General features: G+C 39.4%; 1 protein-coding gene across 3 annotated transcripts in view; it reads left to right on the top strand.

Moving 5' to 3' along the window:
* The window catches only part of ZFYVE26 (zinc finger FYVE-type containing 26), a 79,073-nt gene that overhangs the window by 13,853 nt on the left and 47,918 nt on the right, over positions 1-17,302 (top strand). For 2 of the 3 annotated variants that reach the window (XM_074290460.1, XM_074290457.1), the window contains exons 4-14: positions 1,132-1,221; positions 7,034-7,556; positions 8,121-8,251; positions 10,595-10,759; positions 10,908-10,999; positions 11,571-11,734; positions 12,732-12,926; positions 13,961-14,566; positions 14,802-14,894; positions 16,026-16,094; positions 16,532-16,683. In XM_074290460.1, the coding sequence (XP_074146561.1) occupies positions 1,132-1,221; positions 7,034-7,556; positions 8,121-8,251; positions 10,595-10,759; positions 10,908-10,999; positions 11,571-11,734; positions 12,732-12,926; positions 13,961-14,566; positions 14,802-14,894; positions 16,026-16,094; positions 16,532-16,683 (2,280 nt within the window). The remainder of the gene's footprint in view (positions 1-1,131; positions 1,222-7,033; positions 7,557-8,120; positions 8,252-10,594; positions 10,760-10,907; positions 11,000-11,570; positions 11,735-12,731; positions 12,927-13,960; positions 14,567-14,801; positions 14,895-16,025; positions 16,095-16,531; positions 16,684-17,302) is intronic. The other variant, XM_074290458.1, reaches the window with a different exon arrangement.

Raw genomic sequence — 17,302 nt, 5'->3', positions numbered from 1 at the left:
GGATAGAGCACCAGCCTTGAATTCAGGAGGACCTGAGTTCAAATTTGGTCTCAGACACTTAACACTTCCTAGCTGTGTGACCCTGGGCAAGTCACTTAATCCCAGCTTCAAAAAAAAAAAAAAAAGCATCCAGAAAATGAATATTAGAAAAAGAGAAGGAATGATAGTGCAATATGATGGAGAAGGCATTAGAGGATGAGTTCAGTTAACCACCAAGCATTTGTTAAACATCTATATGCCAAGTACAGTGCTAGGTATTGGGTATATAAATATAAAGACAAAACAATCCTTGCTCTCTCTCAAGAGTACACATAATGGAGAAAGCCTTTGCAGGCATAAAAAGGGATTGGGATTTAGGAGAGAATGGGAGGACAAGGTCAAGAAGCTTTGAGATAAAGACAGGCGGGGGGGGGGGGCAGTGGTAATATTCCCTCAAACAGTCAAAAATTCAGTATCACTGGGATTGAGAGAGTAAGAGGAAAATGAGAATTTATTAATCATAAAGAAAGGGTCCAGGCAGAGAAATTCACAACTTATGTTGGGCCTAACCTTTGTGGTATGGGGATGATCAAACTTTACTGGCCCTCTGCTGAGTTATTATGAGATCTGGTTAGCCTGTGTGCTCTGCCACCACCTGTTTAGCTGTTCTCCAAGTGGTGGGCATCTCCTTACTTTCCAGGCTTTTGCTATAGCTATAGTATCATGAAAAGATATGCTACCAGTATTTTTGTACAGTATGAACCTTTGATATCTTTTGGGTATAAGCCTAGTTAGTGACATTTTGGATCATACAATATATAGAGTTTAATGACTTTGGAGATTCTGTATGCCCCAATAAATGATTAACAAATAAACATACAAGTTGCTTCTGTTATTTATCTCCATTCAGACCTGTCTTAAAGTTCTGTCATCTTTGGCCCTGTTTTCCTTTCTTTCCAGTTTTTTTCCATAATATTGTTATGTTTAGTGTGCATACAATTCTGATCTTGCTAGTTTTACTCCATTAAGTGTACTTTATATCGGCCTAACCTCAACATATAGACTACTTCAGGTGAGAAATTTACCCATAGTTTGTTTGCCTTCAACTTTGACTTTAACCTTTGTTTCAGCCTCTTCTTTCAATTCTTCCAGAAATTCCCTCCATCTACTCTACGGAGAAGAATAGAGTTTCTTTTGCTATCAGAAGATCTACAAAATAACATTCCAGAAGACATCCTTAAGGTGAGCTTCTCTGAGGAAAAGACTAGAAAGAAAAACTGTATTGCAGGTTTGTTTTCCCAGGCTATTCTCAGTTATTAAAGTTGTTCCCCTTGCTAAGGTGTCTCTAAGAGAGGTTGACTTTAAAGATAGTGGCTACACAGTGTTCTTTTCACTCTAATATCAGTCTGGGTTTGATTTAATTCCACAAACATTTATTAATCATCTGTTATATGCAGGGCCTCTTGCTAGATCATGAAGATGCTAAAACAAAAAGGAAACAGTCTCTGCCCTTAAGGACCTTAAGTTCTTGATTGGACCATTCTGGAAAGCAGTTTGGAATTATGCTCAAAAAGTTATCAAACTGTGCATACCCTTTGACCCAGCAGTGTTACTACTGGGCATATATCCCAAAGAGATCCTAAAGGAGGGAAAGGGACTCTCATGTGCAAAAATGCTTGTGGCAACCCTTTTTGTAGTGGCCAGAAACTAGAAACTGAATGGATGCCCATCAATTGGAGAATGGCTGATCAAGTTGTGGTATATGAATGTTATGGAATATTATTGTTCTGTAAGAAATGACCAAGAGAATGATTTCAGAGAGGCGAGGAGAGACCTACATGAACTGATGCTGAGTGAAATGAGCAGGACCAGGAGATCATTTCATTGTACATGGCAACAAGACTATACGAAGATCAGTTTGATGGACATGGCTCTCTTCAACAATGAATTGATTCAAACCAGTTTTGGTTGTTCAGTAATAAAGAGAGCCACCTACAACCAGAGAGAGTAACTGAATGGAGACCACTGTAAAGTTCTGTTGTCTTCATATTGTGATCCTTTTCTAGGAGGAGGTTTCTTTTCTCTGTGTGCAGGTTTCTTGGGAGGCTTCTGGAGCCTCCAGCCAGCCTCTTCTTCTTCTTCCTGAATCCTGGCTCTGAATCTCCTCCAGCTCTTGTTCTTCCCCAATCCAGACTGCTTCTCCAGGCCCAATGTTGTCTTCTTTTATCCTCCCAGAGAATAGGCTTGTGGGAACTCAGGGGCTTGTGGGAAATACTTCAACCACTGAACTTGCTCTTTTTAAAGGTTGTGTAAACTCCTTTTCAGAACTCCTTTTAAAGGTGTGAACTAAAGATGTGAACTAGAGAATTGTTAAGTACCGACTTAGCACTTAATAAGAACCTAACATCTCCCCCTTTCTTTTGATTTAGAACATAGGGTGATCATGACCTTGAAACATAAATCCATCAATATGGGAGGTATTACACATAATTACATAAATTACATAAACACATAGTAACACATGCTAGAAGTGATGTTACAAATAACATGATCAAATAATCATTAGTTGAGAATTTATACATGTCCATAAGTCCATTGTCCATTAGTCTCATCTTGTGTTAGGAAATCCAGTGATTCCTGCTGGTTTTAAAGTTCTTTAATAGTCTTATCTTGTGTTAGGGAATCTTTAACAGTCTCCTTATCTGCCATGCTCTTTCAGTGTCAGATGTTTCTTAGATTTTCTCCTTTGTTTTGAGGTTTTACTCTTTCTGTCTCCAGGTGCTTGTGGCCACTCATCTGTTTCCTTCTTCATCTATTTCCTTCTGTCTGTTAAAATACAAGTAAACCCTCTCTCCGAGGCAGTTAACCTATCTATTTTCCTTCTATTTACCACTTTCTAAATCTCTTCTCATCATCTGGCAATTACATTGGAGTTGTTTGCACTGGACACAACCCTGTTGATTTAAAAGGCCTGTATTCTCCCCAAGTGTAATCCATTTCTGCTATCTGATTGCCTTTTGGCTGACTCATCAAGTAATCCCTTTCTTCCATGTGATTACTTTTCGGCTGATAAATCACATCAGATCCTGATCTTCTAAAGGCTCTCTGGGTATAACCTCAGCTGCCATCATGCCCCACATATCTTTTGATTGCTATCTTGGAACTGGGCTTTGTCTCTCATTTCCCTGGAACAATCTACATTCGGAGGCCCAGTGGAAGCCCTTGTGACATTTTGGACATGAAGTTTTAGGTATTCTCTCACCCTGTCTTCTCACTCTATCTCCATATCTACATTGAGCTCTTAGATGCCCAATTTTTCCACATTGGAAACATCAACGAATTTCTCTAGAAGTCCTTTGCCAAGAGGGACCCTGTCTTTCCGTGTTCATCATTGTCTGGGTGTAAAAAGTATTTGTTCCCACTGTAGCACAGCATCTTATGATCTCCTCTAAAGGAGCATCTTTGTCTAATCCCCATAGAATTCTTTTGCAAATCTCATTGGCATTTTCCTTAGCCAGATGTCTGGTCATTATTTCTGTAGCTACATTTTCTCCAATATTTTTTTTGACAGCAGTTTGCAAATGCCCCACAAAATCCACAAAAGACTCATTGGGACCTTGCTCTATTTTAGTGAAAGCCTCCTCCCGATCTTTCTGTCTGGGGAGGGAACCCCAAGTTTTTATTGCATCCTTAGAAATTTGCTCATACACTGTCATGATATATTTAATCTGTTCTGAATTCTCTCCATACTGACCTTCACCAGCTAATTGCTCAAAAGTAAATTGTGTATTAACTCCTTTTTCCAAATTGCATCTGACTTGGATCTTACATAATTCATGAAACTTCCCAAGCCACAACAGATTTTGTCCAGGTTCTAAACATGTCCTTGCTATGGATTTCCAATCATTCAGGGTTAGGACTTTATAAGACAAACCATCTAGTAACATTTTAACATAAGCTGTTGTAACCCCATAAAGGGTACAACCTTTTTTCAAATCTTTAATTTTATTCAAATCTAAATGTCTATATCTTCTCCTTTTTTGACTTAAAGAATCAATATCTTCAATCACAGGATATGCACATATAAAATCACTTATATCCTGTCCTTATCTCTTAACCTTAATCATTGCTTTTTTTCTAATCTTGTCATAGGCTGCTTCACTGTCTGTTTGTGTCACTGCCTCTTCCCCTCCTCCTTGCTCCACCCCTTTAGGGTTAATTGAGGGAGGAGATGGGAAATGCTCCTGTTGTTCAGAATTGTACTTAACTCCATTGTTATCTGATTCATCCTCTTCACCTAGTTTAGTTGGATCCTCCCCCTCTGGCTCTTTCTTCTTTTCCTTTAGTCTAAAAATTTTTAAAGCCACTTGGATTAAATTGTAGGTATGAAGTGTATCTTTGGAAATTAAGTTTGGTTTGGAATCATAGTGTTCTCCTAGTAGCTCTCCTACTAATTCCCATTCATCTAGTGTAAGGGCCCTTTAAATGGGCGGCGCCACAGCGCAACAAGAGATTTGAGCGTCCCAGAAGTATTCTCTGTGGATATAGGACTGCCTTGTGGGTGGGATCCTGTCCATATTGAGATACCTTCGTAATGGGTGACTCTCTCGCTGATTGGCTGTGTGTGTGACCTCACAGGCTCTTTATAAGCCCACTGCAGACAGCAGTCGCTCTCTTTAACTTGGGGTAGCCAAGCCAAGCCAAGCTGATGGATAGCTGAGAGGTAAGAAGTTTGGTAGTGAACATGTGGGTCTTCAGGCCAGGTGTTCACTAGGGAACTGACAAGTCAGGGCATTATGTGAGTAGGTATAATAAAGGCTTTTAAGATTACACGTGGCTGTTCTTGAGCATGCTACTAGTTATTAAACTATAGATTCAAGAGATCGTGGCCAGAGACCTTTGAAGGCCTCAGAGGAGGAGAGCCGGGTAGAGTTGACACTGCAAAGGTCAGTGGTCAAAGGTACTCTGTTGGGCCTAGGGCAGACTAGTAATTGGAACTGCCAGGAGGGCAATCTAGATCCAATTCTTTTTCCGGAAAAAAACAAGGACATATGATCGGTACAGTTTTTAAAAGTTCAGTAATCTCCTCCAAAATTATAATCAATCCTTGGCTTTTTATAACCTTGATAATGCTCTCTAAACATTTTCCTTAAACAGAAACAGAAGGCTGTTTTCTAAACATTTGCCCCATTTCACTGGAATTCTACTTTAGCTCTTTAACAAAGTTTCCTTGTTACTCATGCTTATTTCTGTGTCATAGAGACTTTTCCACTGAAACCTGGATCAGAGGCTTTTCCACTGGAATCAGGATCTTGTCAGTCCCTGTTTGGGTGCCAAAATGTCAAGGTCCGGGCTAACTCCTCTAAAGGGCTCAGAATAAATCCTTGCCCCACTTTGGGCACCAAAATGTAAATGTTCTATCATCTCTTCAATTATCATCCTTCTCTGGGAGGAGATCTTTTTTCTATAAAATCTTCCTCTGTGAGCAGGCTTCTTGGGAAGCTTCTGGAGCCTCCAGCCAGAGCAAAGGTAGAATCTTGAATCCTCTTCTTCCTGAATCCTGACTCTGAATCCCTTGAGCTTCCCTGAAGTTCTCCCAGGAAGTCTCGTTCTTCTCCCAGTCTAGACTCTCCTTCCAGACTGCTGTGTAAACTCAATCTCCCAGTATAAACTAACTCCTTGCCCAACTGCCCTCCTCTTCTATCCTAGCAGAGATTGGGCTAGTGAGAACTCAGGGGCCTGCGGGAAATACTTCAACCAATGAACTTGCTCCTCTTAAAGGTGCAAACTCTTTTAAACATGTAAACTCCCCCCCAAGAAGTCCAAAGGTGCAAACTCCTTTCAAAGGCCTGAACCAAAGGTGTGAATTCTGAGCTAGAGAATTGTTTAGACAACCTGAGTTATCACCTTGTAATCCTAACAAACCACAACATAGCATTTTCACTCTTTTTGATTTTGTTTGTTTGCATTTCTGTTTTCCTTCTTAGGTTTTTTTTTTTGTTGTTGTTTTTTTTTTAAGATTTTTTTGTGCAGCAAGATGACTGTATAGATATGTATACATATATTGGATTTAACATATTTTAACGTGTATTGCACTACCTGCTATTTTGGGGAGGGGGTGGAGGGAAGGAGGGAAAATTTGGAGCAGAAGGTTTTGCAAGGGTCAGTGTTGAAAAATTCTCCATGCATATGCTTTGTAAATAAAAAGCTATATTTAAAAAAAAGTTCTTGGTTGGAATATAACCAAGAGAGGTTGAGGTTGAGACATCTGTGTCAAAGTATTCTAGCCAATGTTCTGAAGTTTATAACTACTTGTTTTACCTACTTTCTCCACTGCTTATAGATTAGCTAGACTGTTTCTTAGAAAAGAAAGGGAAACAAATTGTCACATTACATGAGAAGAGGCACCACAGCCCCATGAGCCATTTCTGAATCTATAAAAACTGTTATTGAATAACTACTATGTATCTTGCCCTATACTATATTATGCAATATACAAGAAAAATAAAAACCATGGTTACTGGAGAGATAAGACAATATACCTGGAGCAATTAGGTGCTAAACCAAATACTAATTTTAAGTGCTAGTATTCACAGAAGAGAGAGGGCCCTTTATGAATGAAATCACAAGACTAATCCTTATCTCAAACAATGTAGGGTATATTGGATTGGGGAAAGACTAAAAGCAGGAAAGTTAGCTAGGAAGTTGTCAGAGTAATGAAGTGATGAGGCCTCAGTAACTGTGAATGAAGAGGAAGGGATGACTTCAGGAGTCATTTTGAAAGAGAGAACAGGTTTTAGTAACAAATTCTATGTTGTATTTAACATGTATTGGTCAACCTGCCATCCAGGGGAGGGAATAGGGGGAAGGAGGGGAAAAGTTGAAACAAAAGGTTTTGCAATTGTCAATGCTGGAAAATTACTTATGCATAAAATTTTTGTAAAAATTAATTAATTTTTAAAAAACCAAATTTTATGTTGGTAATAAAGAAAGGAGAAAAAAGCACAAAAGTGGTAGCTTTTTAAAGCATTTCTGACAGCTATTTTTCCCACAGGAGCTGTATGAGGCCATACCACAAGATGATATAGGGCCTTTGACTGACAGCATTAGGAAGAGAGAGAACTGGGCACCTCAATTCAGCACAAAAACTGTTTCCATCCTCTGGGATCTCCTGTGGCAGGCACCCACACAGGCACAAGCCCTGCTGGATCTCTTACTTGGAGAGGACAATGGCATAGGAGCCTATGGCTGGCCTTTGCAGAAACTTTTGATAGACTTTATTCAGAAAGCACTAAAGTCTCTAAAAGGGCTCAGCCCCATTCCCTCTAAGGTAGCTGATGCCATATATGGGACTCTGCGTATACTTCATTGCCCTGGAGAACCACTTGGGATTGAGTGGCATCTCCTATGTGGGGAGCTGCTTAGAGCTTGTGAATCTGAAGGTGGTCCCCTACGGGAGGAGCAACTCTTGGGGTGTCTGATAAGGAAAACCAGCTGGAGCCTCATTGCTGTATATGGCAATATTTATGCAGAACAGGTGAAGGAAAAAACATTGGGCTCTAAAACCTTGGGAAAAGGTAAGTTTTCTTTTCTTGACTGTGTATATCCAGGGAAGCAAATTCTTTCCTTTACTAAATTCTGGTCTGCTCACTTCTTTTGGGTCCATATCTTCTATATAGACTTATGAAATCTGGTAAGAAAGCTAGGTATTAATAGATAGTAGGGAGTGGAGTGTTGGGTATTATTTTGTCAAAGCAACATTTCATAAACTAAGGTAGTGGTAGTAGGGATAAGTAAGTTACTAGCAATAGGGAAGAAGGGTGGGATTTTGGTTTTTTAAGAACAAAGAAGGGGCAGCGAGGTGGCGCAGTGGATAGAGCACCAGCCTTGAATTCAGGAGGACGCGAGTTCAAATTTGATCTCAGACACTTAACACTTCCTAGCTGTGTGACCCTGGGCAAGTCACTTAACTCCAGCCTCAGGGAAAAAAAAAAAAAAAGGAACAAAGAGAAAAATGGGAAACCTAGTTAAAATTGTGAAGTTATGAACTTTTCCATCAGTTGTTTAAAAACTAGAGTTGACCATAGGACTTGAAGTCTTGGTTTTTCCACAGTAACTCCTGCTGTATTGTTGATTTCTAGTTCCATCTGAACATCTGGATCCTGAGAAGGCAATGCTGACCCTGTTCTCCAATCCTAATACAACCCAATCCTGGAAGATGGCCTATTTTTATTGCTTGAGTAGCCACAAACACTTCTTGGAGCAGATCGTGGTATGGGCAAGTTGAGTTACTCTGAATCATAGAGAATAACAGATCTCAGGGCACTCTGACCCTAGAGATGTCCTGCCAATGACATTGAATGTTTAATGGAATGACTACTCTGAATTTGTCCATTTAACCAGTTACATGCTCATCTCTCTGTCTTCTCCACAAGAATAAGTTGAACTATTTTATTAAATGTTTTGTTAAAAAAACTAGGTAAACTATATTTAGGCATTCCTTTCACCTATAAATTTATTATCCAAGGATGCAGTTTATCTGGGTCAGGTGATTAAAATCCATGAAAGACAACTGAGTGCTCTTTTACTATCATCTTACTTACTTTCAAAATAAGAAGCTTCTTGTCAGTTGTCATTTCCAGTCCACAGGTCATTCTTCTGGATAAAGAAAACAGAAGCAAAATTGACTTGTTTCTTCTGTAGTTAGTTTCTCTCACTCCAACTTAAACAGCACTCCTGTCCATTCTCACATGTCCATTCTTCTTGGTGTCCACATTTACCTTTATCAACCTTGGCTTATTCTGGACTTTAATATTCCTGAAAAGAGCTAAGTCTGTCCCAGTTGTTCATCACAAAATGCACAGAAATGCAAACATTTGCACAGTCAGTGCAATTCACTGCAGAACTCTCTCCTGCTTTCCAAACCAGTTGTGATATTTTAGCCTTTTGTGGTTCTTGAAGTACTTTGGGGCATTTATAGTACATTCCTAAGAACTTTTTAAGATGCTACAACTATTTATCGTCTCTTAATAATCTTCCTTTCTTTAGTATCAACTATTCCACAGCCACACACTCTTTCTCTATTCTCTTGCACCAATTTCCTATTTCACCAACTTGCTGCCCAACCAATGCATTCTGCCAATTTATCTAACTCTCTAATTTGTTCCATCTGTCTTTTCTTATTCTGCCCTGCAATTAGTACCTTCTTTCCTTTCTGAGTCTCTTCAAATCCTAATAATTTTATCTTCACTAATCCTCCTTGACCTTGCTCCTTTTCTTTTACCTTTTCTCATAGAAGCTGGAACCAAAGATATATTCTTCTTCAAATTGTCCTCAATTTATCCCAAATTTCTCTTCAAGTGCAAACCTTTTGGGGCAGCTAGATGGTGCAGGGGATAGAGCACTGGCCTTGGAGTCAGTAGGACCTGAATTCAAATCCAGCCTAAGACCTTTAACATGTACTAGCTGTGTGAGCCTGGGCAAGACACTTAACCCCAACTGCCCCACAAAAAACAAACAAGTTCAAACCTGTTATACAGTGTCTTGCTCCTTATTCAGCTCAGGTGCTTCCCTCTTCTCCCAGGAAAGAGACCAGAGAGCTCACACCTTTGATTATCAGATTTGGTTCATTCAATAAGTATGCATACGTACTTATTATAAAGGCTAGGCATTATAAATATGATTGACTATGAGATAAATAATACCATTCAACAAATGTCTTGTTCAAGGCCCTGGGTTAGGTATTTGAAAAGACTATAAAGATAAGAAGCTTTCATTGTGTTGAAGTTATCATTAGAGAACCAGATTTTCAAGGCCTGAATTTTAATCACTTCACTATTTATATGGGCCATTTACTTGACTGTATATATAAGATGAAGGGATTGGACCATATAACCTCTAAGGTATCTTTTTGCACTGAATCTATGTTCCTCTGTAGTCAAATGAATAATTACAAAGTTGAGAAGTTCTCATAGTAGAAAGAGTGCTGGATTGGGAGTCATAGGACCATCATTTCTGGAACCTCAAGTCACTTAATCTCTCTGAGACTTTCTTCATTTTTCAGATGAAAGCATTTGACTAAATTACTTCTCAGCTCTATTAAGATCTCTATGATCTTAATACAAAGTATTTTCAGGAAGAAGATAGCATTAATAATTGGGGAAAGTGGAGATGATCAGAAACAGTCTCATGTAAGTCATGGCCCCTGATTGGTGCAGAAGAATCAGGAGAGAATGCATTCCTGACATGGAAAATCACTTATATTAAAGTCCACCAGCATAATGGGATTACTTTGCACATGTCTCTTAAAATAAGCAGAATGTCAGCAAAGTCTTGGGAATACTCTAGAAAAATGATGCTATTGTTTTTCCTGTTCTTTCAATGAGTTCATGAGATTCAGGACATTATGTGCATAGAAAGAACTTTTCCTTGTAACCTACAATTCCTTTTGGTAGAACCTAAAATTTGGTCTTGCTCACTCCCCTCTTCATCCTTGCAATTGCCAAGAAACCCTATACTGTCATTTAGAAACTCTCACCATTGTGATTCAAACCTAGTTCATTTAGATTTTTTTATGTGTTTGTCAGTTTGTTATGACGATTTTCTTGGCTTATAGGTGACAGCATTAGTGTTATTGAAGGAAGAAGACTTTTCAGGTCTGAGTTGCTTACTGGATAGAGAATTCAGGCCTCTTAGTCAACTACTCGTGCTTCTAGGATGGACTCATTGCCAGAGCCTGGAGTCAGCCAAGTTGTTGTTGCAAACTCTTCACAGGACTGAGGTAAGTCTCCCATTGTGAAGCCTTGGCTATCTCTAGTAATGATAGCTGTCTGGAACTATAGGCTTAAGGATTAGCCTTAATAGGGATGGTTTCTAGTTTTAGTCCCCAGGTGTCTGAGGCAACATATCTCCTTTCTCTCATTTGAAAGCAGAATCAAGAGTCTGACAAGCTCCTCAGAGATGCCTGTGATGGTTTATCAGCACATGTCGAGATCTTAGAGTGGTGTCTGCAGCAAAGCAGGTAAAGATAGGTGATCCCTTTTCTTGTTCAATTCTCCATCCTATATTAGGGATATCCAGTAAATCTTTATTGATGGTGCTGCCCATCAACTCTTTTAGCCTTCTTCAGCATGAACCTATAGTAACTAATTTTATCCTGGCCATAGGAGATTGATCTAAGAAGCATCTTGACTCAACTCTTCTCTGATCTCAGCTCAGTTGGGATTATATGCTCACTTCTTCTCACCTCATCAGGATTTCCAAAAGTAGAAGGATGGTGGAGAATGGTGATCTCTGTTTAGTCACTGTTCTAGGACCTGTCAGAAGTGCTGTATTATAGGGGAGTTTCTTGTCAGCAGACATTATAAGGCTTAGTAATAAGTTTATCCTTCAAGATTTCCTGCAATCACGGTGATAGTGGGTAGTGATTTAAGTTCCATCCCAGAACTGGCACTTTTTCAGTGCTAAGAGAGGTGAGATCTATGAACTGAGGAGTGAATTGAAAAATCCAGAGGAAAGGAAATCAAGTTTTCTCTTACTATATTTACTCGTACTATGAAATCAACTCCCACTCCTCAACTTTTTCTTTGCAGCCTTTCCATAAGAGAGAGAGATATCCTGCATCACTTACATAGTGGAGGCAGCCATTCGGTGCTCTACTCCCTTCATCACCTCACAAACCTTCCTGCTCTTAAGGAGAAAGATGTTCTTGAGCTATTGCAGAAAATGCTTATCAAGGATCCACAACAGGATCAATGTAAGTTGAAGTAGAGGTAGTCCAGGTCATGTCCATCCCCAAGGTTAAGCCAGACTTACTGCCATGACTTCTCAAAATGGCAGACTGACAGGGGTCCCCTACAGTGTTTTTGAACTTGAAAGAACAGCAATGAATCCTCCCTATGCCAGGGAAGTCAGGTTTCCTCACTTTTCATAGGAACTCTAAGATATTGGAAATCTCTGGAGCAGAATTGTAAACACAAGACCTCTGGGCTTTCTGTGGCAGTTTAAGTAACAATTGAGCAACCTGTAACTTAAAATTCTCTAAGCATGTATTTCCCAATTGAACAAAATTTGAAGCTTCATTTTTGAATTGCTTGTATTGTCAAAAAGGATAGGGACTGAGAAAGGGGCATTGGAAAATTAAAGTAGTGAATCTGAGCTATTGCAAATGAGATACAATGTTTTATCACCACCACTCCGAATCCACAAAGAAATTAAAATTATCTTATTTTCCTATATAAAAACATAAAATCGTTTCAGTATAGTGATTTAATTCTGAGCACTACTAATGTGTAGGACATAGATATGTACTTTAGGGAAAAAAAGATGAGTGATGGTACCATGCCTCTGTCAGAGATATAGCACGATATGAATTCTGTTCTAGTCATCTTCTGGAGTTATCTTATGGGTGGACTTCTTAGATTAAGTGACTATGGGAAAGGATTTTTAAGGAATGTCAAGAAGTGCCTTACAAAAGAAAACAGGTTTGAGAGGGTGGATAGGACAAAGACCACATGGTTTCTGAAGTCCCTTCTAAAACTCAAGTTTTGTGATTAAGGAGTAATGAGAAAAGTAAATTAAAAAGTCTAATGTTTAACTCAAATAATGTAAAGGAAAAAGAAGTGGTGTGGAGACATCTAAATGATTCAAAAGCTCCCCATCTCTTTTTTTGTGCTCGTAGCCATTGGGAATGTGAAAGAATTGAGCCTCAGTTTCACCTCTTTCTTTTCTCCTTCCTTAAAATTAATATTCAGCTGATGTCTCAGTCTCCAACCATCTGAACCAATGTCAGAACCTGACACTCTTCCAGGGATTCTGTGCCATGAAGTATGCCATCTATGCCCTCTGTGTGAATTCTCACCAGCGCTCTCAGTGCCAGGTCTGCAAAGGAGTCGTCTCTGAGAATCTGGAAACCAACCAAGAGATAATAAAGGAATCTTCTTCCCCAGGTAGAGTCATTGGATCCCATTTTCTGCATGGACTTAGTAGTAAAAATCCAATATAGATTCTTTTTTCTGATAATTACTTTAACTATAAGTTTCAATTTAGAGGTTTTATTGTTCATAAGAATTATTTCAGTGATATCATTTATCATCAGTGTTTTAAAGGGAAAAACAAAAACATTAAGAAAAAAATAATAACTTGTCCAATATTTCCTGCCTTTCTTTTCTTTGCTTTTACTAATGCAATTTGAAGTCTCTTTGTCTTCAGTGTATCTTATCTATAAAGTACTCAGCTCAGTTAAAGGTCACTATTTACTACCACCACACCACTATCATCAGCCTAGATTATGTTTGAGCAAGGTTTTTTTTTTTTAGCATAATCCTCTTGCTAGTGAACATCTAGACACTAGATGGGAAGAAATAGAGAAAATTAAGGAAGAGATAGGATTAAGGTAGAAGGTAGCATTCTACCTTCATTGCAGTAAATCAGAAAAAGAGAAATAAGATATAAAGAAATAAAAGAAAAAGGATAGTAAGATAGTCCAAGACCTACCTTCTTGAAGTTTCAATGCCTTAGCTGAAAGTACATACTGAATATAAGTATGGGAAATTTATCTGTGTCCTATGAGTGAAAGGAAAAAAAAACAAACATTTTTATACTTGATAGATGCTTAATATATATTATGATATACCAAGCACTGTAGTAAACACTGAGAAGAGACAGTCCTGGCTATTTCCAAACTTCAATACAATGAGTTCATCCTATAAACCCTAGTGTCCTGTGCCTGATTTCTGCTAAAGTCCTGAAATCTTCCCAAAGTATACTGCTGTGTTATTGCAGCATTTATCATGTGATACATCTTATTAATCTTCTGACTATTGCTAGTCTCCAGGCTTAGAAGACAGTGCCCAGATAAGAAAATGTAAGGCTAGCAGATGATTTTTATGTTTTGCTTTGGTCTTGGAGGCCTCTACGAGTATATGTGTTAACTTTTTTTTTTCTTTTTCTGGCTATTTCTTTGTAACTACTTATCTCCTAGGTGCCTCAAATCTCTTCTCAACATACCTGGCCAAGTGTCAACATTACCTATGCAGTGTTCCCAATTTTCTCCGGCTAGAACTTCTGGAAAATATTTTCTCTTTGCTCCTCATCACCTCTAGTGACCTTCACCCAGACCCTGTGCTGCCTGAAGACTATGCTGAGGAGGATGACCTTGGTGGGAAAAGTCCTCCAGACCTAGCATGGTCTCCTTCTGAGAACCCCCAACATGTACCCCAGGCTGAGAGGAAGCCAGAAGGGACTGTCCTCGAGGGACTCAGAGACCTTCCTCACACCTCCTCAAGCTGTCTGATTGCAGAAGCAAGAGCCAAGAACCAAGAACAAAGCTTTCTGGATCTGAAACACTTTACTAGTGGTAGCAGTGGGTTTTTAGCTGACGAATTAGCAATGGAGGCTTTTCTCAAGCTTCTTCAAGAGCAACTAGAGGAAATCCACAATTCTCAGCCCATTGAGGACCTAAAACTGGTAGAGAATTCAAGTAGCTCAGGAAGCAAGGACGGACTACAGAACCGACTACAACAGCTCTCCAAAGTTCTCTCTGAGGCACAGTGGCGTTATAAGGTGGTGATCAGCAACCAGAGCACAGGTGAGAGAAGGGCTCATACTGGAAGGGTGGGAGAAGAAGGGAGACAACTAAGAAAGGATTTCAAAATCCCATAATCACCTTGGCCCAGATAGTTTTCAGAGGACCAGATGCTATGATAACCTGTATTGTAAAATTTGGATGTTGCTCCATTCCTTTGCTACCTTCAATGCCAAGGGAGAGGGTGAAACCAAGTCTGCCTCCTTCCCTGTATGACCTGTGGTGGTTACCATTTCAGAGGAGCAGCTGACAGCCTCCCAGAAGTGCCACATCCTTGCCACACGTCACTCTAGTCTCCGCCGGACTCACAGAGCAAGAAAGAATAAGTCAGGTGAGCTCAGAGCTCCATTTACTGGACAACTTGTGTACTGCTGCTTTCAACCTAAGTTGGTCGTGTATTTGTACCTAGCAACTAACTGGAAACTTGGAGAGACACAGGAAAGGGAGGAGGGGACAGGGCAAAGTCTCTATCTTCAAATTAGGGGAACACCATTTGAGAACAAGTAGATGCTAAAGTAGATGATGCCATAGCACCAAGCCTGGAGTCAGGAACTTATTGTCTGAGTTGCTGTATGACAAGTCATTTAACCTCTGCTTCAATTTCCTTATCTATAAAAAAGTGATAAGCATTAGCACCTGCCTCTCAGAGTTGTGAATATATCTAAAGCACTTTGCAAAACTTGGAGTGCTTTATAAATGTTAGCTATTGTAACTACTAATATGAGTGCAAGAAGGGTTCAAATAATAATAACTTGTACTTAAACTCTTAAAGAGACTTTTTAAAAGGTGCTAACATGATAGGGAAAAACTTCTTGGGCAAAATAAGACTTGAATGGGACCTTGAAAGATGAATTAGATAAATGGATGTTTGGGGGCAAATCTGAGAGATCTGTGTCTCAGAAATTAGGCAAAGAGACTATAAGAACATAAAGCTTCTGGGCTCCATGGACCTGGATTACATGCATTTCAGATAAAAGTATTACAGCTAGGAACAAATATTCTATACTCATCCAGGAGCAAAGTGGAGTTTGAAGGCAGTGTAGAGCCCTTGTCTAGAACTAGGGCTAGTACTCACTAAACCAATCCAGTAGCCAAAGAGCCTGTAGAAGGAAGCAGGTCATAGAAAGTGATGAAAAGAAGTATGGCCTGATGTCTTCATGCCTGTGCAGGGTGGAGTGTTATAATTTTCTCTCATATATATGATTGCAGCTGCTGATTAAGAAGAGGAGTAAAGCTCCTGTTGTACAGGGGATTCTTCCTTTAGGAGTCGTGTTGCTCACTAAAGCCAGTTTTGCTGTATGGATGTTTGCTTGAATGTATGGATGGCAGCAGTTGCTTGTCGTATGGATGCAGTCCATTCTCAGATTGCCCAAGCCTCCTCTTAATAAAAGGACTTGACATTTTTTATGCTACAAGAAATTGATGGCAATTTTTTTTTTCCTCTTCTTTCTCATGCTTTTAGATGGCCGGGACAGAGTCTCCAGCCTATCACTGGAAAGTACAAGTAGTGAATTAAGCACAAGTACCTCAGGTATTGATTGGGCAAGTCTTGTCCCCCAACTTTGCCCTGGCAGAAAGTATTCCTTCATTGTGGTATAAAAATTGGGTTCCCATGGCCTGGCTCTGTGTTAATACTGACTCAAGAATTAGATCATACTTACTATATACCTGGCAAGTGGCAGAGGGAAAACTAAGGACTAACTCTACCTAAAGCCTTTGAGAGGCTTCAGAAAGAGAAAAAATGGCTTCCTTGTCAGGACTGCTCATCTTTAGCCAAAACAAACAGGTTTCTCAGTACCTGTCATTTGTTGAGTTAATTTAGATATGGAAACAGTTGCTCCTCCTGAGACAGGTCAGGTCCTATCTGGAGATTTCTCCATGGGAGTGCTCTAATGAAAGTGACTTAAAGATTTTGCAATGCAAATCATGTACTTCCCTGATTTTCTCCTCATCATGTGTTCTTTATAGAGGGAAGTCTGAGTACTATGTCTGGGCGCAGTGAACTAGAGGTCCAGCTCCAACCCCAACCACAAAATACACTTATCCCTATGATGCTGTCTCAGCCTGAGTCACTTCTTGCTTCTTGTATTCTCCGAGGGAACTTTGTAGAAGCACATCAGGTGAGAGGAAGAAACTCATTGTCCCTGCCCCTCAAGTGGCAACAGCTTTGATCTAAATTGCATTTCTGGGCAATCTAGAATGCCTAAATGGTTGTTTTAGTCCAGTACTCAACAGATAACTATTCTTTTTTTGAAAAATGGCATGCCATAGTTTTAATTCCAATCTTTAGCTTTGCACCCTTCTTAAAACCATTCCAAGGGGTTGTTAATCAAAATCCCAAAATGGAATCAGCTCACAAAAAATCTACTCTACCAAAATATCAATTTTTCTGTATTTGTTTTTGAAGCCAAGAGGAATATAATTTTTAAGTAATCAGAATGTCTCTGTAGTTGTGTGATGGAGCACTAGACTAAGAATGAGAAATCCTTAGTTTGCTCTTAACTAGTCTTGTGATCTTTGAAAAGATATTTTAGTGCCACCTCTCTACAGAAATAACACAGCTTTCGCTCTGCCTACCTCATAAGTCATTATGAGAATCACATGACACTATATATTGACAGGCCAGAGCTTGACCAGAATTATATAAGGCAGGCAATCCTCCTAAGTCATAGCACTCAGAGAATACAAAAAGGGGGGTATATTTCTAATACCATGGAGGATTTTTGTAATATCAAATTG

The sequence above is a fragment of the Sminthopsis crassicaudata genome, chromosome 2 (genome assembly GCF_048593235.1).
Source record: "Sminthopsis crassicaudata isolate SCR6 chromosome 2, ASM4859323v1, whole genome shotgun sequence".
NCBI classification, from domain to species: Eukaryota; Metazoa; Chordata; class Mammalia; order Dasyuromorphia; family Dasyuridae; genus Sminthopsis; species Sminthopsis crassicaudata.
Note: the sequence above shows the minus strand (reverse complement) of the source record. Positions and strands in the feature narration are given on the sequence as shown.